The sequence below is a fragment of the Oryzias latipes genome, chromosome 24, assembly GCF_053564925.1.
Source record: "Oryzias latipes strain Hd-rR chromosome 24, Olatipes_Hd-rR_3.1".
In the NCBI taxonomy this organism is placed as follows: Eukaryota; Metazoa; Chordata; class Actinopteri; order Beloniformes; family Adrianichthyidae; genus Oryzias; species Oryzias latipes.
In genome coordinates, this window is record NC_136260.1 from 10,349,020 (window position 1) to 10,374,404 (window position 25,385).

At 39.4% G+C, this 25,385-nt stretch overlaps 1 protein-coding gene across 1 annotated transcript in view; it reads left to right on the plus strand.

Annotated features, from left to right (window-relative positions):
• Positions 1-25,385, plus strand: part of nbas (NBAS subunit of NRZ tethering complex) — a 158,840-nt gene that overhangs the window by 33,964 nt on the left and 99,491 nt on the right. The window contains exons 20-32 of the mRNA XM_011491806.4: positions 1,163-1,267; positions 1,489-1,625; positions 5,749-5,835; positions 6,911-7,061; positions 12,576-12,761; positions 13,807-13,980; positions 14,287-14,420; positions 17,903-17,965; positions 21,514-21,636; positions 21,738-21,840; positions 22,089-22,166; positions 22,266-22,420; positions 23,718-23,830. Coding sequence (XP_011490108.2) covers positions 1,163-1,267; positions 1,489-1,625; positions 5,749-5,835; positions 6,911-7,061; positions 12,576-12,761; positions 13,807-13,980; positions 14,287-14,420; positions 17,903-17,965; positions 21,514-21,636; positions 21,738-21,840; positions 22,089-22,166; positions 22,266-22,420; positions 23,718-23,830 — 1,609 coding nt within the window. The remainder of the gene's footprint in view (positions 1-1,162; positions 1,268-1,488; positions 1,626-5,748; positions 5,836-6,910; positions 7,062-12,575; positions 12,762-13,806; positions 13,981-14,286; positions 14,421-17,902; positions 17,966-21,513; positions 21,637-21,737; positions 21,841-22,088; positions 22,167-22,265; positions 22,421-23,717; positions 23,831-25,385) is intronic.

A 25,385-nucleotide genomic window follows, 5' to 3' on the forward strand; every position in this document is an offset into this window, starting at 1 on the left:
TCTTCCCCTCTTTGTTTTCAGTTTTTTGTTTCAATTCAGATTTCAAATTTTCACTGCCGTGCTGATCCTATTTTTACGTTGGGGTGTTTTTTTTTTTTTTTTTTAGCTAATTGGCTACAGGACATGATATCCCATGGTTCCCAAAAATGTAGTTATAATGTAAGGCCTTTTCTGCTCCGGTATGAGTTTTTTGGGTTTAAAACTGTTTTAAAATTTCCTTTTTGTTTTTCTTTTAAATATATAATGTGTTCTTTTAAAATTTAAATTTTTTTCTTTCAAATTTACATTCAGTTTTTTTTTTCACTTTAAACAGATCCTAGTTTGACCCCATAGCCACCTGTATGCCCCGTACAGATTTTCCCATTATTTGCCCGTCCATATCCAGCTGGAAGGGCAGTTGTGACTAAGGCATTAAGTGGAATTTACCATGTTCAACTAAGCTCTTACCAAAATGGATTTCATCCTTCCTGTGACTAGTGTTAACACTCATACCCTTGTGATCCATGATAAGTCCAAGTTGAATGAAGCTTCACTTATTCCACATGCAGCAGAGATAAGACTCTGCTCAACTAGACTCTCAGAATCACGTCTCTCTCTTTTCCCGGACATTGTCATGGTAACCGCATCACTCGTCACATTCCTTTTTGCCCCAATCCATTTTCTCTGGCTGTCTATGAATATCGTATTAAGGTTTTTATCATCCCAACTTGGGGTTGGCTCTGTCTGCATACGAACCATTCAAAGGCTATCCATCAGAAACACACACACACATACGCGCTGAAATGCTGCGTGGCGCATCCTCGCGCACGCTCACTGACGTAAAAGATGTCACAGAGATTTTTTACTCTCAGATAAATCCCTCTAGCCAAAGGCCACAACAACAAATGTTCCTTCCTGACATATGCACACACACACACACACACACACTCATAACTCACTCAGATGCTTCCAAATAAAAAGACAAGGCAGCCGTGGGCTAGAAAGTTAAATAGCATCTGTGTTGACTTTGCTTCGGTGCAATCCTTTGGAGTCTCATCGTCTACCCGCTCACATTTATTCCGCAAAGATAATCCCATTCTTCAGAAATATATGCCCTTCTTTGAACCACAGATGTATTCCATATTTCTCAAAATGGCTCGTCTTTGACTGTTTTACTTTCCAGGAGATACTTGGCGGCCCTCACGCAGCAGAGCAGAAATACGACGCCGAGTTTTTCAAGAAGTTCCGAAGTCAAAATATTGTTCTGTCTGCAAGAAACTACGCCCGGGTAACGTCTGCCTCTACTTTCGATCTAAATTCTTCACTATTTACATTGTTAGAGTAAATATATATGATTGTATAGTTAACTTTTTTTTACATAATTCCCTATATTCTTTTTTTTTTTATATTCTTTTTTAAAACCTCACAAAAGACAGTGTGTACGAAGAGCCGACAATAATTTGAGTAGTCGTTCCTAATATTTTTGTCTTATGTGTCATTTGCCTGCAGGAGAGTAATGTGCAGGCCTTGGATATTCTCTTCACGTATCACGGAGCACAACTCCTTCAGCACCGACTAGCTATTCTTTACAACTTCCCAGAAACCACCTCTCCACATGAGTACACCATCTTGCTGCCTGAAGCCTGGTGAGAAACACACAAACGCTTGCAAGATGGAAATTTGCAATGCCTCTCTAAAACAAGGCAATAAAAGCAGGAACAAACATGAGTTGAAAATCCTGCTGGATACACAAGAAAAAATAATTTGTTCATCAAAATGTCATGTCGTATCTCCTAACTTTGGTTAAATAATGTTAAGTAACAGCAGAATAACCAGTAATATGATGATTTGAGTTCTCTGCTCCTTCCAAACTGCTCACCACACTGCTTATAGTTGGGCTGATTAGTCATAAGCAACTAACGGTGCATGCAGCCCTCAGTGGACCTGTTTGTTTGTGACCCAGTGCTAATTATCTCTGCTCTGTTTAGGCTGGGTTGGCTGTTATTGAAAGGATCAGTCTGCAGCATTGTCTATAAATTAGCTTGTTGTTTGTGGAACACCCACAGGGCTGGTGCGCCGACTTTGTCATTTTTTTCCCCCTCGATTGTGCTCTCATGCTAAATTGGGGGTAAGTCAATCTTGCCCCCTCCTTTTTTAACCTTTTAGTTGGCAAAAAACCCAGTCTGCACAAAAAGGACATTTTTAAAAACTTAATTTTAGGAGATTTAGCTACTTTTTTATGGGAAGACTGTATCCCAGATTACATATACACTGAAATATGTCAGGATAATTATTGCTCTGAGTGACTTACTAGTTTTTGCCCTCAAAAATGACATAAATCCCTCAAAATAAACATTATAATGAATACAAAGTTCTTATAGAATTAAGGCATTTTCTTTAAACACAACAAGACGTTTTCAGCATAGAGGAGGTGATGCAAAAGAACATTTATTATTACAGCGTAGCTCTCTGGAGTGCAAAAGTCTCACACAGTTGTGACTTACTAATATATTTTTCAATATTAAAATAACTTTAACTTGACTAACACCTCAGTTGGAGCATGTGCCAACACATTCTTTTTTCACGGCTTCACACAGAATGATTTCAATCTCAGTTCTACACATGCAGAGTTTGGAAAAGTGACTTAATTACCACTTATAAATATAAATCAGATTCAGATACACTTATTGAAATAAGGCTTGATGCAACTGTTGCAGAACATTTCTCTGCCTTGTATTTCACTAAACTGTAGTTTTTTTTTAGATTGGAGGATATAAATGAAGTTTCAAATTATACTGAACTTTACAAATATTTTGTTTAATGATAAGTGCAACCAAACTATTAATACTTTTTGTATTTCCTTGAAGAGCCACTCCGATGAAAATTGTGCTTTTTCAACATGTTCTTGTGGTATTTTTCTGATGAAAGACATGTTTGAAGAAAATGAAGCTTCCTTTTTGCAAAAGAAACAGAAATATAAAAAGCGTAAAGTTTATTTAATTTATTATTATACTTTTCGCTCTTTGTTGAGGTCTGGTTGTTATTCTGGTTTCCAAACATTTCCCTCTAGCTCGCTTTTATCCAGCCGCATCTGAGTTGGTATGGAGGTCGGGCGGTTGAGGCTCTGCAGTGAGCATCCATCATGTCGCCACCGCTGTGGGGCAGTTTCCTATTTCCCCAGCTTGTGAGCACCAACTGCTGCTCGGCTAGCACTCGCTCCCACACTGCAGCAGACGGAGCTCCTCGCACCATCTGTTTGGAGCTCACTCTTCATGTGCTGAAGTCTTGTTTCACTCCGACGAGGGATGGCTGGGGAGAGACGATGTGCTATTCTTCTGTAATATTGATCAGATTTGTGTGGAGGCCTTTAGACTTCAGGAAGCTGGAAGAGTAGAAGTCAAGTTTTTGTTGAAAACTTCGATTTGACTTTGGCTGGAAAAACTTGTCAGCCCAGTGGAAAACTGAACTTCAAGTTTGCATCTTCATTTTCCCGCTGCTTTGCTGCATTTCTGATGTGAGCAGGATCAGGAGAGCCGAATAATTTATTACTTTCATCAAAGTCGGGGAGCTCAAACTCTGTTTACTCTCCTCTTTTCCTGACCTGCCTGTCTTATTGAAGTATGAGGACGAAGGGGAAGATGGCTAAAAAGAACCGACAAAGAGGTTTAACTTTATCTGGGTCTCTTCAATCTATATGCGTTAAGATGCCAGACTGAATGACTGAACTCACGCTAGAAAAAAAAAAGTCCCCTTTTTATAATTTGATATAAATCAGCAGCGCTTTCCAACTTGCTCCTTAAGTATTTTGACATCAGACAGGAGTCATAACTCAGCTGAGGGGGGTGGAATGCTGCAACATGTTTACAATTGCCCTTTAACTGCACCAAAGCTGCAGATGATTTGTGGCCCACACTATCTGTTTAAGTTTTCCAGCTCCAGTACACATTCTGTGACCACAAAAGAATAGATAACTAAATGAAACGCATTTTTCTTCCAAAAAAAGAAAACAACAGTCATTGCTCGCCCTGGCGCCTCAGCATGGGTGCATGCATTCATATGCTTTTTGCTGGGTTTATGCTTAAGCTGGCATGACACGCAGGGTTGCACAGTCATTCTTCCACGCTCCCTATTTATCTTTCTGAAACTTGTCAAACTCAAGGAGACCAGGAAAAAGTAAATTTCAGCACCAATGTAGCGTTCAGAGAATAAAAGTATTTGCAGCAGAGGCACAAATCAGACTCTTTTTTTTTTTTTTTTTTTTTTTTTTTTTTCAGACTTTTTTCCTCCCTTTTTTCACAAAGCTGCTTGTTCTACTTTCCTTGGAGTTTATAACAATAATAAGCGCAGTTCAATGACATAAATCAAATAAATAAATGACATAAATTGATTCATTTAAATAAACATAAATAAAGACATAATTTTTTGATAAACATACATTCATTGACATAAATCAAATCATATACGTGTGAACTGCTACAGTTCACACGTATATGAGTTTGACGATTCCCCAGTTTAGTTGAGTTTAAGTGATTAGTTTAAATTATTGGATCTTTGTTTTTCGTCTATCAACTGCTTTTGCATGACAGACATTGTTTTAAGTGGGAATGCCTTTTTTAAATGTAAGAATTATTAATCGTGTCAATGAAATGTCTTTTTTCCTTTTTATTGATCACTAGTTATTTTCTTGATTTTGACAGAATCGTTTTTTATTAGAAATTTTAAAAAGGCATTATTATTAATTTAAAAATGGTAAATCAAACAAATGCTAAACTAACATTTGATTCTAGATTTTGACTGTAATACTAAGCCTCCCCCCCTTCTTCAGTCTTTTGCAACCAGTGAAAACTATGTTACTGTTCTTTCACTGGAGACATGTTACAGAAAGAAGCAATTCTCCGTTGACTCCTATGTTAAAAAGTCATATTTTACACATATAATAAAGCTATGTGCATTCTACTTAAGCTTATTTGTGGTTTATGGCATTTATTGCCTTTTGTATATTTTTTGGAGCTCAGTTTGCACATTAGTAAGGTGGGATCTTTGATTGGTAGCTGGGTGGATCAATTTGTGAACTCAGCAGAGCTTCAAACTTTGCCCGGACAAATTTTTAGTCTGGAATGTTATTAAATGAAAAATCTCAGGCCAACGTGCTTGTTCCACTTTATCTGTCAATTTTAGTGAGTAACATCTATTTACTGTATATAGGAAAGCTAGACAGCGTGACTCCTCCCCCCCTTTGTTTTCCAAATAGTACCTGCTCGTTCCAAGACGCCATAATCCCACAGACTTCTATAGAGAGAGAAAAAAAACAGCTTTTATTCATTCTATTTTGTCTGAATAACCATTCTTGCTCTGCTACTTTTTTCATGTTCTTGTTGATCCTAGTTCAAGGTATAAACTGATGAATCGAATATTTCAAGTATTAAAGTATATGGTGCCTGCTGACCCCCACGTCAAACGTTCGAAGCGTATGATTGACATATGCACTTCCAACAAGCTCCTGATTAGTGAGACTTGTTGCTATAGAAGGAATTACACAGACCAACTTGGACCAAACACTGTTTGTCTGCTTTGTCTGGCTCCAACATGGCAGCGTCCATAATTGTGGAAAAATGGCGACTGAATTAACTTAATTTGGTCTGAGTTGGAAGTAAGACATTCTCTGTGAGTGGCGTCGCACCCAATTGGTCTAGTTCTCTTATACAGTCAGTGGTAACACCCTATTGGTGATGTCAGATCAATCATTCTCTGCCCAATTTTGTGTTTCAGTGTGGATGAAAGAGACGAGCTGGGGTTGATTCCGTGGGACGAGCAGAGACACAGAGAAATGGACTGGTGTGAGGCAGAGGAGTGCAGGTAAACATTGGACATCATCCCTGACTGGATTTCTTTTTTTTTTTTCTTACCGTTCAACATAAAGCCTTATTAAACTCAGAAGTTGGCAAAGATTCAGTCACTATGTCTACATAAACTCTGCCTGTTGCCATAAGAATGCCTCTCGCAGTGTAGGATGTTACAATTCCCGCTCCATGCAGGCCAGATGCTTGTGCTGGCATCATTATCTGAAACAAAACCTGACATCCTATTATCTAAATTTTAAACAGAGCCATAACAACCCAACAACAAATCTTGCTCTGCAGCCAATTGATGCCATTGCTTCTGTGTGGAGCCCAGCTTAATTTACGCTTTCATTTATGCAGCTCTGTTGGTTTAATTACCTTTTTGGTGTTATTGGTAATATCAGCCGTAAGCTGAAGTAGGCTTGGCTACAGACTCAATTGTAATAATAGGGTTGTGATGCCAGCAAGGTTAAGGATGGTGTTTTTCTCTTTGGCATCGTTTAGTTGTCATGTTTTCAGCTCCATATTTTTCTTTCTTATCTGTTCCTCTCTCTTCCTTTTGCTTCACTCCACCTTTCCCACTAAGTGGATATTTTTGTTATCTTAACCCATTTGAAAAATGAAGCTGGCAAATGTGTTACTAAATACTAATGTTTGACATCTCTACCCTCTTTTCCTTAAGCGTATCCAGCTCAACATGTAAGCCTGTAAAAGCAGCCCATAAATGTGTCACTTTCATTTTCAATAGAGGCTAAATCGTTTCCTTAAAGAGCCGGGGCGCTGTAGGTGGACAGGCGATGTATTTCTCTCGGACTATTTTCAGCTCTGGATCATGGGCTTTGGGCTGTATTTACTGCAGCGGGATGGTGTATGTGTTATTAACTCAATCAACTACCAGTTGTGTTTGTAATGAAGGAACGTGTCACCCACAGCAACCACAGTGTGATGATCGTGGCGCTTCATGCTGCCTAACAAAAGCATAGATGATCTTTTTTTCATTTATAGTAATATTGTTTTTCTGTTGTAGGAAGCTATTTCCTTAAATTTCTTGACGTAATAAAAAGAAATGTGTTTATCCATGGCCTTGACAGAGTGGTGCTGGACCAGAATCCATTTGATGATGATTTCCTTTATGAGGAATCTCCTGAGATGCTGAGATTTCGGACAGCCACGCCTTCCATTGAGCTTCTAACCGACTGGTACCGGAGTCGAGCGGAGGATATCGAGTCCTGCTCCAGACAGGTACCCCCCCACCCCCCTTGGAAATGTGCTGGAATTCATCCCTTTTTTTATTGTTTAGTTTAGCCATTACGTATTGTATTCTATTACTTCATGTTCTTTATAGTTTAATGATTATTATACAATTACCGGTAAGAAGCCTGTCTATTGTCGTCTATTGTTAAAATATATTTGGCTATATAAATAAAATTGAATTGAATTGAATGCAGGAATTAGAACAAAAGAGTTACGCATAGCCACGTATAGCTACGCACGTTTCTATGACCGTTAAACCAGGTCAAACCTTGACCAATCAGGGACTCGGAAGGGGCCAATAGTTGAAATTTGATCATGGAGGAGAAATTAGTAATTGTAGTTGGTGCCTGGCCGGAATTATACGGCAGCAAGTCTTTCATATATCGGAATAGAGCTGTGAAAGAAAAAGCCTGGAGCAACATTTACGAAATCAGCACTGCTTCTACATTTCACGTCCATCCTCTTCCAACTGTAGGTGGCGGACATGCGCTTGTATCGTGTAGCGACATGGTGTCAACACCATATGCACATTCAAAAAATTACAAAAGGATTTTTTAATATCTTTAGTTGTGGTCTTGTAATACACAAACCATATATTAAACCGAAACAAAACCGTGACCTAAAAACCGAGGTTTGAACCAAATCATGGTGAAAGTGAATCGTTAAATCTCAAAAGCCTTTTTACGTTATTATGCAACTCAAGTTTCGACTGTATGCCTTAAGGATAAAGCTTTTTACACTCAAATTGACGTTTTTTTTTACCACAACAAGCTTATGATTTATTCGCCCTCAGCTGGAGCCCCTGGGAACGCTCCTTCCTGCTGACAAAATAAATGCGGAATGCACTTTGAAGCATCTCCAGCCATGGCTGAAAGAGCTTAGCTAAAATAACTTGATGTAGTGACATTTCTTTTTTTCTAAGAGAAGGTTTGGAAATGCAGCCACTTGCAGAGGAATATATTTCTTAAATTGTTTCCATTTTGACTTTTTAACCCTTCTATTTCTCCTGGATGGCAAAATTGCAGCATATTTTCTAAGGTGCGGCCTTCGATGGTCCTTTACAAGTCTCTTCTGTTTATATGTGATTCATTGTAGAGTAAAGCGGATGGAATAACAACTGTTAGACTAATTTTAGATGACTGAGGACGCACAATATGGCATATGATTGCAAAATAAATGTAACCATCCGTCAAGGTCACTTTGATTTTCTGTCTGTGGCAGTTATTATCTCATTTACCATATTTGCCATATGGGGTTCTAATGAAGGGAAACCAAAGCTTGTGTCATCTGCGTTTTGACTGTGCGCTTGAAAAATTGGACTTGATGGGACTTGTTTAGTAGAGTAATGGGTTATAAAAGCCGGAGCTGCCCTCTGTCTCTGTACCCCAACTGGTGCTCTGCCTCCTCTTTACCTCCTTCAAAGTGATGGATCAAGGTTGTCACAGAGCTGTCTTTGGAAAAGGGCTAAATAGGGTGCAGTCCTGCCGTTCCCCTTCATTTCTCAATTTTATCCCCTTTGATTTGACGCAAAGGTGATGGAGGAATAGAGATTTGGGGCTCGTTTCAGAAGTCAACCGAGGGGGCAGGTTTTCACACCAGAGAGACTGAGTTGATGAAAAATGTAGTCTTTGGTAATCTCAAGAAATCAGACCAGCTTTGCCTTTTATTCTCTCCCTTGTTCCATTTTTAATTAGACCTCATCTCCCTTTGCTCTCTCGAACATTACACCAGAAGCCTCTAGAGACTATGCTTAACTCTTCATGTTTTGTGCTTTTTCACACACTTTTTCTCACCAACGGAAGAAAAAAAGAAGAGGGAGATGCTCAAATGTCATTTTTCTGCACTTCTATTTTTTTCCCCGTCTCTCATCTGACTCCTGCTTATACTCGGAAGATCGTTTTAATGTGGGGAAAATAGGGTTTGATCAAAAGAGGCCTCATCAGAGGAAGTTCGAGTGTTCTAGAGAGCTGCTGGAAGGAAGACACTGGAGGGAAGGATTGGCAACATGACCTGAGGACAAGCTTGGAAAAGGATTAGATTGAGGGAAAAAAAAAAAGAAAGCGTGCCAGGCTGATACAGCATTCCTGGTTAGTGTATTTTTAAAACAGGAAAATTAAAGTCTGCCACTGCCAGATGATCAGATATAAGAAGAAATCATTTTCTCTGAGAGCTGTCAGTGAGATGAGGTAAAAAAACAAAAAAAAACGAAATGATTTCAAAGTGTAGTGGGGTGCTTTTCTGAAAGAAAATGAGGAAAAAGATGGGTCCTTTTGAGAACTGGAAAAAGGGCAAGCTGATATGCAAGAAAGGCCTGTGTGTATGTGCCAGATGATGAGTTCAAATGGAGGCTAACTGTGGTGACTCTATTAGTAGGTGGGGGGAAGGAAGGCAGCATAAAAACTGAGCAGGTTTGAAGATGCGTGAAAAAGGTGTCTCAGATGGGACGGGATGAGAGGCGGGAGATTCGCGTTGAGCTAGAGCTTTACAGTGAGGGTCGCCAAATCTGCAGGGGTGATTAGAGGCAGCTGACACGAAGAACAGCGGAAGCACACACACAGGAGCTGCTTCGGCACCGACAACGAAGGGGGGCAGGGAAAGGAGTTCTAATTAAACAGTGCGAGATTTTAACATCTGAATTGTGTGCAGTTAGCTGAGGAGTCTGTCTCTGGATAGTGGGGAGGAGAAGCAGAGAGGATGGGGAGGATCTTTGCTCACATTTAGATCAATAGACCATTCCCACTTGTTTAGTCTAATTGCTCCTTCTTCGCGTCGAGGTGATTTGGGTTGTCTTGTCGGTGTGTGTTTGGAGCAGTACAATTAGCGAGCAATTATTTATTCAGCCAGAAATATCTTAAGAAGCTGAGGATGACGAGGCCGCCGCATGTGTGAAAGGCATGCTCCCGGGTCTAAGAAAGATGCAATACCAGAGAGAAGTCTGTCTTTAAAAGGTGTAGAGAAAGCAATCATCACCCTGGAGCCCAGTGGCATCTCCTATTGATTGGTCAATATCCACAGGTGGCTGACCATCGATTGGCCAGGCAAGCTGCCAGCGTTTAGGTGGCCGCGTATTGACTGGTTGCTCTTCTGGATGGAATTGTATTGATCGCAGCAGCAGGAAGCCCAAGTTTTATTGTTGAAAGACTAATGAGTGGATATTAGTAGAGACTGATGGGTATTATTTGGTCTGGGATTGGTTGGAATATTGTCTTTTTCTTGTTTTTCTTTTCTTTTTTTCCTTCTCCCAGTTCACTGCTTGCTGTGCTGCCACCCTTTTTATTTGTCTACTGCTCAAATCTGTTTGACATGGCTAACTGATTTGTAACAAGGCAGAAAGTGTAAGGTGAAGCCAGTTCAGAGTAACAACTTTACAAAGGTGACTATTGAATATATTCAACAAGGTTTTTACAGGAAGTTGTTGGCTGATGTGAATTCAGTGATGGGAATACATATAAACTAAACAACATCAAACGTTGAAATATTCTGTCAGGAACTGGTGGTGTAGGACCAAAACGCAGGAGACCAGGCATGGTAGCAGAAACTAAAACATTTGATAAATTAACTGAAACAAAAAGATGGCAATGCAGAATAGAACAGATGACCTGACAATGAAGAACTGAAACCAGACATTTATGTACATTTATTACAATGAACAGAAAGGAAAACGGCTGTGGATGATTAACATGAACCTTGATTTAATAACGGGGGGGAGTTTAAAACATGGACAAAAAACAACCTTAAATCCAAACTAAACCAAAGCATCCTCACATATTCCAAGGGGTTGTAACCACTGACTGTATATGAGAACTGGACCGAGTGACCCCTCTTCCCTGGCGTTCCAAATAGGAAGTACCAGCTGGTTCTAAGAACCCAAAATCCCACAGAGAAATAAACAGTTATTGCTCAGTTTTTATATTTCTCATAATAACTATTCTTGCTCTGACACCTTTTTTTTTTAACATGTTCTTTAAAATCCTTCTTTCATGATATTTTTTCATTAGGTATTGAAGTTATAAACTTAACAATACGATGCCTCATGTGCTCCAATGTCAAGCATACGAAAAGTTGGGTTGACAGATTCTTCAGAGCCCGCTTCAAGTGGTAGGGGTGTGGCCTTCAAACAAGCTCACTCTTGATTGACGGGAAGGTTGTTATAGAAACGTTGTTTCGGACTGACTCGAACTAATCACTGCTTACTGACGTCTGGTCCAAATGGCAGCGTCTGTGTCGTGAAAAAATAGCGACTGACTTGACTTCATTTGGTTGGAGCGGGAAGCAAGACATTTCCTGGGGATGACGTCACACTCACTCCGTCCAGTTCTCTTTTACAGTCAATGGTTGCAACAACTTTTAGCTACCAGGTGGTTTAAAAATAAGGGAAAATATGTATTTTAGGGACCATATTGACTTGAAAAATCGCAATTAGTTGGTGTTGTTTAGTGATGCTTTCCAATACTAGCTCCAAACTCGGTGCTACCCTGCCTTTTTCAAAAACATAAAAAAACCATTGCTCGAAGGCTTTCTATATTGCAATAAAGACCCTATAGCTGTTAGTGTTCAAAATTCTAACAGCTTTTTTGAGCCTTGCGTGTCTGGTTAAGACCAATCGGACTGGTTCACAGCTTTAGAGTGGTGTGTATCCTTCAGGAAGTTCTATGGTATACTTTGATTTACCAAAGAACGCTGAAATTCATGCATAAATTCAGCGCTTTTCTCTAATTGGTGGTTCAGAATCCAGTGGGTGACACGAAAGATCATCCATCTAGTTTACAGAGGGGCAAAAAAGTCTTTTGTCAGTCATCAATTCTGCAAGTTCAAAAGCTGAGAGAGATCTGTAAAGTTCATCATGGGTGCATTACAACTATGATTTTTAAAGAATTTATTTGTGCAGGAAATAGGTATGGGGTCTTGCAGAATTTGCCAAATACTATGTGTATGTCTATGATGCCATCACTCACTCAAGTCAATTGTTACTTCATATAAAACCGTTCTTAATAATATTATTACTAAAGATGTTAATTTTTGTAATCTGAATACTGACTAGCTGAGAAAAACGAAAACAAAGATCTGACACGCTGTTTAGTTTCTTATTAACTTGTGACTTTTATTTTTACATTTATGCTGTTAGGCAGTTTGTTTTTTAAAATTCAATAAACCAAGTTTGCCTTTTGGAATAAAGACTTATTTGCATTTATCTTCATATTGGGTCAGAGTTTACATTAAACTGTTACAGGTAAGATGTGGAACTGCAGTTTCAGAGATCCATATCAGATTAGGTCGTCATGCCTAGTAAATATGACTCTATATTATTCTTGCTAATATAAATAGAGTATTTAACTGGATTTCAAATCTTTTTTGTTATATTTCATGTTGTTTACTGATTGTCCATTTAAAATATACATATAGTCTTAGTTTTAAAGCTTGCTACACTTTTACCCGTGGGACATTTCAGCATGTACTCTGCAGTCAAAATGTTCAGTATTTTTGTTTACCTGTGGCCATCAGGTGGATTGTGCACTGTCACTCGTGCGCCTAGGAAAGGAGCGGGAGATCCCGGGACTGGAGCTCCTGTGTGATGACCTGATCACCATGGAAACACTGGTGTATGAGGCGTCATGTGATTTGAGCCTGACTCTGAAAGAGTTTCAGCAGCTTAAGGACATCGACAAACTCTGCCTACTCATGAAAAATGTGAGTCTTGATATATATATATATTTTTTTAACAGTGTTTTAACTGTTCAACATGTGCCGCTTGATTAGGCAAAATAAACAAATCAGTAATAAATTATATTTAGTTGTTTGACTCACATTTAAGGACCAGCAAAGTTCGGAAAGCTCCTCCATTACAGGTGCCATGGTTACATTTCTATTTGGAATAAATTACATAAGCTTTCCCTTAAAGTGTAGTGAACAACTGCCAGGTTTAGCCTATGAGCTGTGCAATTCAGGCAGGCAGCCAGCAAATGTTGTTGACTGCGTTAATACATGCTGTTTGACTGAAACTCCCTTTAGGCTTTGAGTTTGTGAGTTTGTGAGTGTGCATTTGTTAATGCTTACCAGGCTCTCTGACTTAACCCTTCCTCTCTGCTTGCATCTGATGTCTTTCAGAGAGTTCACAGCAGAGAAGAAATGCTCTTTTCCTTGTCTGTGCAATTTATTTTGTTTGTGAACTAAAAGTTGGATAAAAAACTAAAATCTAATTTAGTACCATGGACAGCTTTCTGTACATCATGAGTCAGGGCCTTCATAAGGTGGGTGCAAGGCTCTGCACGAACTTGACATTCATCTGTGCAGACCACAGCACTTCCCACATACTGCAGCAATTATAGTTAAAGTTCAAGCTTAATTGCATGGTATAATTTTATGTAAATTCAGTTTGAAGTGGTCTGTGGTCTTCTGTAAAAACATTTAGAAAGAAAGGAAAATAAAAAAAATAGAACCCATAAAACTAATAGTGTTGCTCATCTGAAAAGCTTGCTTTAGATAGATACATATTTATTTTACTTTCAAATCGACAAAAGTAGTTTTTTGTGGGTTTAAAAGCAGCATATGCTGGATTTTAGAACCAATTTAAGCATAACAAAAATTAAATGTTGACTTTACTTTTGGCTAGAGAGGAGAATAAGTTTTTGAATTTACTTTGACTTATATATTATTGGTTTATTTAGCCGCTTACTCATTTTCCTCTAATATAGTGTCTTTCTGTCTGATGCATTTGTTTGCTTTCCCTCATCAGTCCAGCCCTGAGCGCTATGTGAAAGATGCCTTCCAGTGGATGCTGCCGTTTCTGCACCGCTGCGAGGGCCAGAGAGCAGGTGCTGCCAGATCTCTTTTTGCAGAATACCTGATCAGCCTGGCCCAGCGAGACCTTTCTCTGCCCCTCATCATTTGCCAACACTCCAAACCTGATGCAAGTACCCCGGCACCCACACGAACACACATGCATGCGTGAGGGAGGTGTCAAACAAGCGAGGCTGCAAATGAAGCCAAAGGCAAATGAAATCTGTCACATTCTTGGCACAGAGAGGCAGGTGTGTGTGATGTGTTCATGACTCTGCTCTGGAAATGTATTTATGACACCATAAGGCCACAGCTGAAGAATGGCCTGAAGGAACGGCAGATCTGAACTGAAACATTACTTCAGTGTGTCCACAGCAGCTGAGCGCAGTCACACTGAAGAATATTTACACTCCAACTCCTGTGTTGTGTTCTCTAGTGCCCACAGAAGATCATCGGGGACCCGGACCAGCTGATGGAGGTCGCGTTGGAGTGCATCTATGGCTGCGAGCGGGACGACCAGCTCAGCCTCTGCTATGACATCCTGGAATGTCTGCCGCAGAGGGGCTACGGGTCAGACACACAGTGTTTGCACAAGTCACCTAAAGTCAAGCGTCCAGCTTTAGCTCTGCAAATGACAGCAGCGATCTTTATTTAGGTTATGAAAACCATCCTGTCAGGATGATGAAGCAGTTCTTCAGCTCCTTGTCCACTAGAACACATTGATCCCAGTCCACCTCTTTCCTTTTTGTCCACCACAGAAGTCTCTGTGTACCTATAAATAAAACTCAACTACCCCATCTGCTTCTGTTTCTCCCCCTTTGCACCTTTTTCTTCTACCTTCTCTCCCATATGCTCAACTCCTGCACCAAGGAGCCATCATTTAGCCTTGCTACATTCCTTATAGAATTTCCTTAGACTTTGCTGTTACTCCCCCTTTTTTGCACACACATTTTTCATCTGTAATGCAATTTATTTAGTATGGCAGGAGAAGAAAGGCCGGTCCAGTAAATTCTCAGTGAGGCTTTTGCGAGTTTGTAGTAAGGAAAGGCACGGCAAGGGAGTTCCTCAAGCATTAATGAATAAAAACGACTCATGCATAGGTTGGTTGGTGGCAAAACTCATCACTCAAGAAATCTTTCAGGATTATTGACTCACAAACAGACTGCAGTTTGTGAGACTGAAATGCATTTAAAGACTTTCTCCAATGAACATAGGGGCTTTTAACATGTTCTTGTGGTATTTTTCTGATGATGGAGGACATGTAAAGAAAATTAAGCTCAAAATTGCATTTTTGAATATTTCTTTATTACATGCCAGTGGTCCCGCCCACAACTATGACCTAGAAAACGATAGCTTTTTTGATTTAGGCTAAAAACAGCATGAACATAATTAAAAAAAAACCCACTGTGATCGCTTTGAAAATCAATCAAAAGACGTTTGCAGTGGGTCTTTAAAGGAACGGTCGGCAGCACAGCACATTCAAACTTGTAAACTTTTGACTTTTCTTAGTTAGATAGCTTTAATCATCTGCAGAAAACCCTTTGCAGCTCTCAAAGGGTTTAAAGTATCAGAGAGTGGACTACAGAAAAGGTGTTATAGCAGAACTGATTAGGTTGATATTTCAGACAAATCTTGCATTTTGTGGTGCAAGCACCAAATTTGGCGTGGATGTAGCTTAGGATCCTTTTTTAAGGGAAATCCCATTAGCAACAAAATCCAGTCTTTTGACTTAAAGGGGTACCTACCACTTTTAGAACACTTGAAGAATATGAACAAACAGTGCAGTTAGACATTTAACAAACGCCTGCGAATTTTTAAGATAAAACAACACTTGAAATTGTAATTCTTGAGCTTTATAGGGTGGACAATCAAAGATGTATGTGTTTAACTGAAGAACAGACTGGACTGGAAGCTGTTTACAGACCTCCTGGTTTTAGACTGAAATATTTTAGGATGAAATATATGTCTATTTTATTTATTTATTTGGTTATTGTTTTATCCTACTGTGACAGGCTGGTGACCTGTTGAGTTGCTTTTGGTAAAAATGATGGAACTGTTGATCAATTTTAGTCTAAAAAGAAAATAAAGGAGTGAAACATTGACTTCAGGTAAATCGGACTTTCATGCTCGGCCTTGTTGATCTGCCTCATTTTAGCATGCTGCGACTGCGACACAAGGTGCTGTGGAACTGGTGGGGAGACAGGGGTTACTCTAAACTACAGTGTAGTGTTGTACTAAGCTGACAAGTCCTCTGCGGGCAAGTCGAGGTGAGATTTTTATGTTCATGCTTCGTCTGAGATGACAGCTATGGCCGGAGGCATTGTGTGCCAGAATTGTCCTGCAGAATATCAAACACACTTTGCATCAATAAAGCCTTAAAGGGATTTTTTTTCTTGAAGTTCCAAACTTGGAGGGCAAATTTAGAATTTGCCTAAAAAGGGTAAGATGCATATTGAGTCTGAGATATAATATGGACTCAGTGGCTTTTAGAATCTGTGTGGCAGCTGACCAAAAGTAAAGACTCAGTCCATTTAAACGATTTAGTGGATTTATTCTCAGCACACCTGACTAATTGCAACTGCCAGGTTTGACTAAATTTTCAGTCTTCAGTACAAGCTGAGTTTAATCCAAACACTATGAACAATATATTTTTTTTAGCTAAAGGGGTTTCTACTGAGTGATGGAAGGCTGCTGACATTTTTCAGCTGTCTAACTGTAAATCCAGACACAGTTGAAAGATGTGAGTAGGAGCACTAACCCACCGCTGGGTCTGGATTTTTTGAAATGTTTAGGGAGAAGAGGTGCTTTTAGTGACAAACGGGAGAAATTTGTTTTTTTCCTTTTTTAAATTCACAAGTTAGTTAGATGGCAAAGAGAACCCATTTTTAGATGTGAATTAATAAGTTTCCATTTATACATAGATGTGTTTCTTAATTTCTTAAAACCTAAATTCAGATGAACTCAAAAAATGGGTTAATCATATTCAGAGTGAAAAAAGACACACTCTATATTGTAATTTATGTAGCAGTTGTTAATAGCTTAATCAAAAACCGCTTTTATTTTTACACCAGCATAAAATATTAATACGCTGCTTTTTCAAAAAATGGTGCTGCATTTTAGAGGGGATGTTTCACTTTCCTAGACCGATTTATTTTCTCTGTGTTGTGGATTAGCAAACCCCAAAGCTTAACTGTATAAGCAATACCTTTTCTAATTACCATTTCTCCCAGGAGTGACTAAGAAAGCTCCCATACTGCCATCTTGCCTCAGTTATAGCGTATTTTGAAGTTAGAACCCCCTTTTTTTTTTTTTTTTTATGCGATACTGTGAAATTAGGTCTAAATATGCACAAGAGAACATTATATTCCCCCAGCCTGAAAGTGTGAAATGCTGGAAAGAACACGAGATAAGGCAGCAAAGCAGTGGGGACTAAGAATGAGGAATACTGGGATAAATAAATGAAGCCGGATCAGAGAACAGGGATTCACATGATTGGATTGGATGGCCATTTGACTTTTTGTGTGGTTAAATCAGTGATTTAAAATGAGAACTGGACTAAATCTAATGACGGAATCGTAATATGGACGCCGCCATGTTGGAGTTGGATTACGTCAGTTGGTAGTGATTAGTCCGAATCATTGTTTCTAGGGCAACCACTCTCAACAATCAGGAGTGAGATTGTAGGAAGGCCACACCCCTTACACTTGAAAGCAGGCTAGGGAAAGTCTGTCAATCAAAAATTTCAAATGTTTAATGTGAAACAAGTTACTTTTATTGATGAATCTGATTGGTGAGTTTATAACTTAAATACTGTGCACTACAGTCTATGGGATTTTGGCTTCTTGGAGCCAGTGGGTACTTCCTGTTTGGAACGCTAGGGGAAGGGGTTAGTCAGTCCAGTGCACATATTCCAAAACTATTGTTCTCCAGGGGAACGGGTCAACCTGACCCAAAGGGCCTACAGGCAAAAGAGGCTGCACAGTTCTGTGTAAACTTTTGTCATTGACCCTTTTTTTTTCTTTACCTATGGCTAAGTTTTGCTCTCTTTGCAGACCTGAGACGGACGCAACTGCATTGCTTCACGACCGGGTGGACAAACTTGAGAAGCACCTCAGGTAAAACTTGCCACCCATGACTTTCCTCTGACCTCTAAGCATTCTTTCTAGATAAATTTCACAGGTTAATTTTACTCTTTGAGATGCCTCTCAACTTTCTTTAAAGCCTTTTGTCTTTCATTTTGGGACTTTCGTTTGAGCAGGCTGTGTCCCCTCACCTCCCAGCCGCAGCCAGTAACGGGACATTTTTAAAGCGAGCAGCTCTTCACTTTAGTGATGTGTCGCTTTGGAAATGTTCGCAGTGTTGCAATGCTTGTTATTTTCCTCCCCCATTGTGAACTGGATGGAAAACACTGAGATGGTTAAGAGACACGGGTGCACACTCAACTCCCCTCGTTTATTTAATGTCAAAGGACTTCTGCGTCTCACGGGGTTCAGAAAGCCTCAGGCGCTTTTTTAGCTACAGGTCTTTCTATTTCTCCTGCCCTTCTTCTCAGGATCAACTTCCAAATACAAAGTAGTGACAACAAGAAGGGATGGAGGATGAGGATGGAAAGCCTGAAGGGAACTGGAATATAGATAATGATGAGCAGGAGGAGGAAGCAAGCCAGTCTTAAGGCCCAGTTTATCCTTTGCACATATTTACATACAGGCATGCACATCCAAGCACAAACACGAGCTCGGAAAGTGTGTTGACTGTGTGTACGACTCCAACAGAATCAGATAAACCAAGCGGCAAAATGCAAGGAGTCTGCTCTCAGCGCACCATCGGAATAAAACGCGCTGCCACTGGCTGTTGGTGCATTTATATGGGCAAAGGAAATGTGCAGACACTCCCATGAACACAAACTTGAGCAATCGTGCACACAGAGTTCTACATTTCAGGACTTGTACACATGCAGCACAGGCACCTGTTTACTATGCTAATGAGTTGCAACTGAGACTGAACATCTGTAGCAGTGCGACCCTGCCGAGACGGAGGGTGCCATGCTAATCCCTCACCAGCACCCACTCTCCCTTGGTCGCATTACGCAGCTTGCATTGACATGCTCCTGGATGCACACACACACACTTACAAATAGGTGTTGTCTCTATGATGTGCAGTTCATCATCTTGCTTCTCTGTCTTGCACTGTGCCTTCCCCATCTGCACTGTGTCTTGCAAATGGCCCTCTGCTGCCAAGATAATGTACGGCTCGGATCGTGCCCACTTTCTGTCTTACTCCTGTGATTTGTTCTGGTTTCATTTTGCTACACTCACTCTTCCTCTGCTTTGACATTTCCAACTGGGAAACCTCCTGCTTCGAGTCATGCTGCCTAATTTTTATTTACATTTTTTATGTGATGCATTATTTTATACAACCTCTTAAGTGTCTGTTTTGGAATTAGTTTGAACATTTTTCATAACAATATAACCCTGACATCCTAAACCTCTATAAAGCTTGATTTCTAATGTAACCCTTAGATCTACATTATTTTTTTAACATTTTCCGGTTGAACCGACACATTTTTTATTGGAACAAGTCCAAATTTGTAGTAAAATCTAAGTATTAAATGACATTGTTGAGTGTAAAAGTTGAATAAAAATTTAAATGTGTTAGGTTTTAATATTCATTCTATTAGAAAGATTTTCTCTTTCAGTTAATCAAATGGTTGTAACCCTGGCAGTGTCATCTGATTCTTTTTAGACTTACGTTTGACGTCTTTAAAATTTTTTCTACTATTTTACTATTATACTTCTGACTTTTGCACAAAAATTCACATTCTTTTTCTCTATCTGAAAAAAAAATCATTTTAATCAAATTTAGCCTTGCAGCCTGGTTACATTCATTTGACTTTAAATGGGTGCATCATTTAATACGGGATACTGGTCCTGTTTTTTCTTATTTGTGTGAGATTCTTTTTGCTTTTGCATCAACAAAAGTAGATGCAAATGAAAGCAAAACACCACTTTTAGTGTTGTGCTTTCTTGAAGCCTTTTGAGGGCCGGGTTAAAAAATAAATATGATGTAACTGCAAGCACAAATTTGCTTAGCCATCCCATAATATGCAGTATACAGTACTTCATTTAGAAAGATGGTTTTAGAAAATCATTTTTTTTCTTCCAAAAATGAAAACCCTTTTGTATTTGTCTTTACAGTTTAGTTAAGGAACACAAAGCAGAAACCACACAAAGCCGGCATAGGAAAGACAGGGTGAAGGACTGTTGCAGTCTGTTTATACTTTTAAGACCTGAATGATATCTGTATTTATTCATTTCTATTGTCTTGTTTTACAGCTTTGCAGCTAAATCTAGAGATGGGTTGCATTTAATTTGCAAAAATAAATTACATTTCTTCTTACGTCACAACATATATACGGTAAACAAAATGAGTAGATATTTTAGAATGTTTTTTTTAATCTGAAAATTATTTGGACGTTTTGTTTTTTAGTAGGATAAATATTAACCAGTTTATTAAGATAGAAATATTGTATAAAATTCTATAGAAACAATAGAAATGTGATGGTTTTTTGTGATTTAAAAAATATTTGAGATCCTGTAGAAGTTGAAATGTGCATATTTTTGTAATTGTTACTCTCAATGTAACAATTACATTGTTACATTAACCCCTGTGGGGTTAAAATTATCACAAGAACGTTGAGCCAAAATCCCAGAACCACACGGGGGACCTAGTGAATGACCTGCAGAGAGCTGGGACCAAAGTAACAAAAGCTACCATCACTAACACACTACGCTGCCAAGGACTCAAATCCTGCAGTGCCAGACGTGTCCCCCTGCTAAAGCCAGTGCAGGCCCATCTAACATTTGCTTGAAAGCATTTGGATGATCCAGAAGAGGATTGGGAGAATGTCCTATTGTGAGATGAAACGAAAATAGAACTCTTCTTGTCGTGTTAGGAGGAGAAAGAAGGCTGAGTTCCATCCAAAGAACACCATACTTACTATAAAGCATGGGGGTGGAAACATCAACCTTTGGGGCTGTTTTTTTTAGCAAAGGGACAACTGATCCGTGTACAAAAGAATGAAATGGGCCATGTAGCAGTAGTGATTGGTCCGCAGGGGGCATTGAAGATGAAACAGGGCTGGATCTTTCAGCATGACGATGATCCCAAACACCCTGCCCGGGTAACGAAGGAGTGGCTTCATAAGAAGCATTTCAAGGTCCTGGAGTGGCCTAGCTAGTGTCCAGATCTTAACCCCATAAAAAATCTGTGGAGGGAGTTGAAGTCAGTGTTGCCCAGAACCACCCCCAAAACATCACTGCTCTAGAGGAGGTCTGCAAGGATGAATGGGCCAAAATACCAGCAACAGTTTGTGACAACTTACAGAAAACGTTTTACTGCTGTCATTGCCAACAAAGGGTATATACAAAGTATTGAGTTGAACGTTTGTTATTGACCCAATACTTATCATCATTTATAATTTACAAATAAATTGTTTCAAAATCCGACAATGTGATTATGGATTAATTTTTCTCATAGTTGAGTTATACTTATGATGAAAATTACAGAGCTCTCATTTTTTTAAGTGGGAGAACTTGCACAATTGGTGGCTGACTAAATACTTTTTTTGCCTCACTTTATATGTGACACTTTTCTTTTTCTAAAGTGTGGTGGAGATACTGGAAAAGCATGGCCTACAGAAGCCCATTTCCTTTGTGAAGAAGAGCCAAGATAGTGCAGAAGAGGCCCACCAGCTGATGGTCAAGCTGTGTCGTCACACTGGCCGCAAGTACGAACTTAGGACCAAATATGTTTTATGTTGTGGGCCTGAAAGACCACATTTTCTCAGAATCCTCTAAGCATGTTGAATGTGTGTTTTTGTCCATGCAGGATTCCTCCAGTGAGTGAGACTGTTTGGAAAGGCCTCCTGCAGGACCTGCTCGAAATGCAGCAACATGTTTATGCATGTCTAAAACCAGACACGTGCCATCAGGTACTACAACCCAACTGTACATATATGTCAGATACTGTAAAATTGACATTTAGTCATTAAAAAAGTCCACTACAATTGTTAGTTTGCTTCTGTGGCTACTTGCTCACTCTGTCTCGGAGCGTCTTATTTTAGAGTTTGGTTAAATACACAGATCATTTCCTCAAAAACGGCTGAAACCTTTTTTCTAACTTGTTCAGCAAAAAGCCATTTCATCCTGCAAATTGTCTTCTGTTTCCTGACTGCGGCAGGTTTTTGTCGAGTCCCTGCTGTGCTCGAGCCGCGTGGAGAACATTCGCCTGGCAGGGCAGTACATGCATTGCTCCAAGGTAGATTGAATAACATTCTTCATGAATTCTCCCAGTGTTAAACACTTATAATCAGTTTTCCACTCTCATTGATCTCCACATTTGAATTAATGTCTGCAGGTCAGCCAGGACGTTCCTGTCAGTTTGACTTTCCGGGGAAAAGCTTCTGCTCACAGGGTGGCCTATGATAACAGTGTAGACTTGGTGTTGGCTGCTGCGCGAGAGTACTTCAACTCTTCAACATCTCTGACAGACCCCTGCATGAATTTGGCCAGGTGAGCAGGAAAACAGTGTGAAATATTTTTATTTTTTTTAATTTGAGTATGTATAACTATTTCTTTTTTTTTTTTCTTCTGTCTGAGGAAGGCAACCAGTCTCAAATGTTAATAAATCTATTGAAAACAACAATAAAAAGCAACATTTATAAAATGTGAAAGTTTAAGATTATATATTATTAACGTATGTGCCCTTTGACATTATAAACATTTAACAAAAAAATGTATATTTCTCCTCTTGAGTTATGTAGTATGAAGCTCAGTCCGCACCACCCTTGCCAATGCCGGTTCAAGCGTCCACCTTTACTTAAGAAAGTCTAAGTAAACGTCACATGTTTGATTTGAAACTCTCGTGTTCGTGCATCACTATGCACATCTTTAGGAGTCTTTTAGAGTACAAAAGGCGTGGCCATTGAACACAGGTTGAAAGTTAAACCAGGTTAAAATTTTGACCAATCAGAGACTCAGATATCATAGTGACATGTGGATGATGTCTTCTTTAATTCATGGAAGTGCCAACTGTTTTGTTTTTTGGTTTTTTCTAAAATTGCTTCTACACACACAAAACACAAATAAAAACAGTGGTCTATTGTCTATTTTGAGAGTTCTAAAAAGAACCCGCAATAGACTCACTAAATTACCTACACAGTTTCTGTTAATCCAGTTGGGTTTTTGTTCTTGTCTATAGACCTTTCTTGTGGTTTTATCCCTGCAAGGGCAACACTATTGTTCCTGTTGTATGTTCCAGAAATCTGAAGCTATATGTTGGCTGTTTGTCATCTCAACTATTACGTTTTTTTGTGTCTCAGCTAAACCAAGGACAAGTCCTCAGCTCATGCGGACAGCAGATTTCCTCCTTAAGCCGCTGTTTTGTCTGGGATTTACGTACAGCACAAGTCAATCATTATTGCCTCTTTTCTTCAGACACTGCTGTCCATATCTCTCAAAAAGGCACACTCACTCATTCAGTGTGCTGTTACATATACTAAGTGATGCTCTGCATAATCCTATTAAGGGTAATAAGTGTGGATTGTGTTGCAAGAGAAAGGTCTCTAGTTCTAAATCCAGCGAATCGCTCCAGACTTTGTAAATAAAATCCATTTGAGAAGGCTCATTTCTGATTTCACTGCTGGAACTTGACCTAAGGGTTAACAGTCTTCAGTGCGTACTTTAATGAATAATAACAATTTAGACTCCTTGACAAACACACACACTGGTCCATTGGTATTGCAATTCTGCAATACTTTCTTTCTGTGTGTATTTAAATGGGAAACTTCAACTGCTTTCTTCGTTTTAGGGCGTGTCTCCAGCTGATCGCAGATCGACCTCCAGCCATTGAAGAGGAACTGGATCTCATCACCGCCCTCACCCAACTGGATGACTTTGGTGTCCATATTTTGCCACTGCAAGGTATTTTAAAAGACATTTGTAGGAGACTTCAAGTTTGACACGTGTGCATTGCGGTCCTGTCAAATACATGTTTAATTACGGATCATCCGAGCAAACATCTGCCTGGCAGCTTAATTAGGAGTGTTACATTTCCAGATTGTTTTTTTTCCCCTCCTTCAACCCCACATTCAGCATACATTTGGAAGTTTTTGCTCCTGCTGTGAACCCAATCAATCTGCATTCCCACTCCATGCCTCAAATGATTTCCTGCCACGCTATTTCTCTGTGTCCAGGGAAACAGCCCTGCCAGAATAAACTGGTTCGGCCCCAGATTGCCTCACCTCGGCCGTGAGGTGCTGTTGGCTGCTTTGACTTCTGCCCTCTTCCTTCTATGCTCTTGTCAGGCTGAGCTGCTTGCATTGAAGTGCCGCGACAGAGAGAGCCATAAACCGCCGTCTGCTTCGCTTAGAAAGAAAGCAGGCGAGCACTTTGGAGGAAATTGAAAATGGAAAAGAAAATGAATAAGACAAGAAACCTTGTAAGAGGAAATGGATAGAAAACGGAGTTCTAGTGAGGTGAAAACAAATTATTTCTTTTCTGTGGCATATGGATCAGTTATTACTTTCTAATGTCCACTTTTGGAGGTCATGGCTTCTCTGGCTCCACAGCTCTTATGGTGCTTTTACAACATTTATTCGTACTCTTCATTCAATGACGTAATGGTTCTGCAGACACATTCAAAAAAAAAAGGAGCGCATGGTCTTTCTTGCTCACAAAGTAAAAGCTCTATTCCTGTTAAATACACCTATGAAGCTGAAGAATTTGAGCACAAGCAACCCATCCAAGGCTTTTTTTCCCCGCAGCCTTCCTAAAGAGCCTAAGGCTTCATGCACATCATCCTCAGCAGAATTCTCTCTAGGTTTCGCCCAAAGTGATGCCGAGCCTAAAAGATCCTCAGTGGGACGGGTGGGGGGTGGGGGAGCACAGCAGCCTATCCAGGCTTCAAACTTGCTGTTTCGTAAGTTCAGCTCAGGTTTGCAGGAAAAAAGAAATAAATCTGGATATTTTCTACAACTTGAATATATAAAAAACAAAGTTTGCACTATTTTGAAAGAAGTACCAGTTTTTCAAGTAAAATGTAACATGGTGTAGGTTATTTATATATATTGCTCAATGAATAAATGCCTCACACTGACAAATCTTGTCAGCGTTAAAGAATCTGAAGCAGATCAACCAAAAGCATCTGCTTGAGAGGAATTTTGATCCGTATTTTATTGTAAACTGAATTTAACACAGAGGGTTTCTAGCCTTTTTTATTAAGATGTTATATATTTTTAACTTTTCATATTGTTTGGGTTTATGTTTTTTTTCTTTGCCTCATAAGAATGCCACTCATGGAAATAACCCCTTAAAACACCTTTCCTTAAAAAAAGACTATTATAATCAATTGTTTTATTAATGAAAGGTCACAAAATGCATAAAAGTAGTAGCTTTGTGATTTCAAAGCAATCATTTGGTCCCTACATCTATATGGACCAAATGAATGCTTAGCAAAGCTTAGCAAAAATGCAATGAT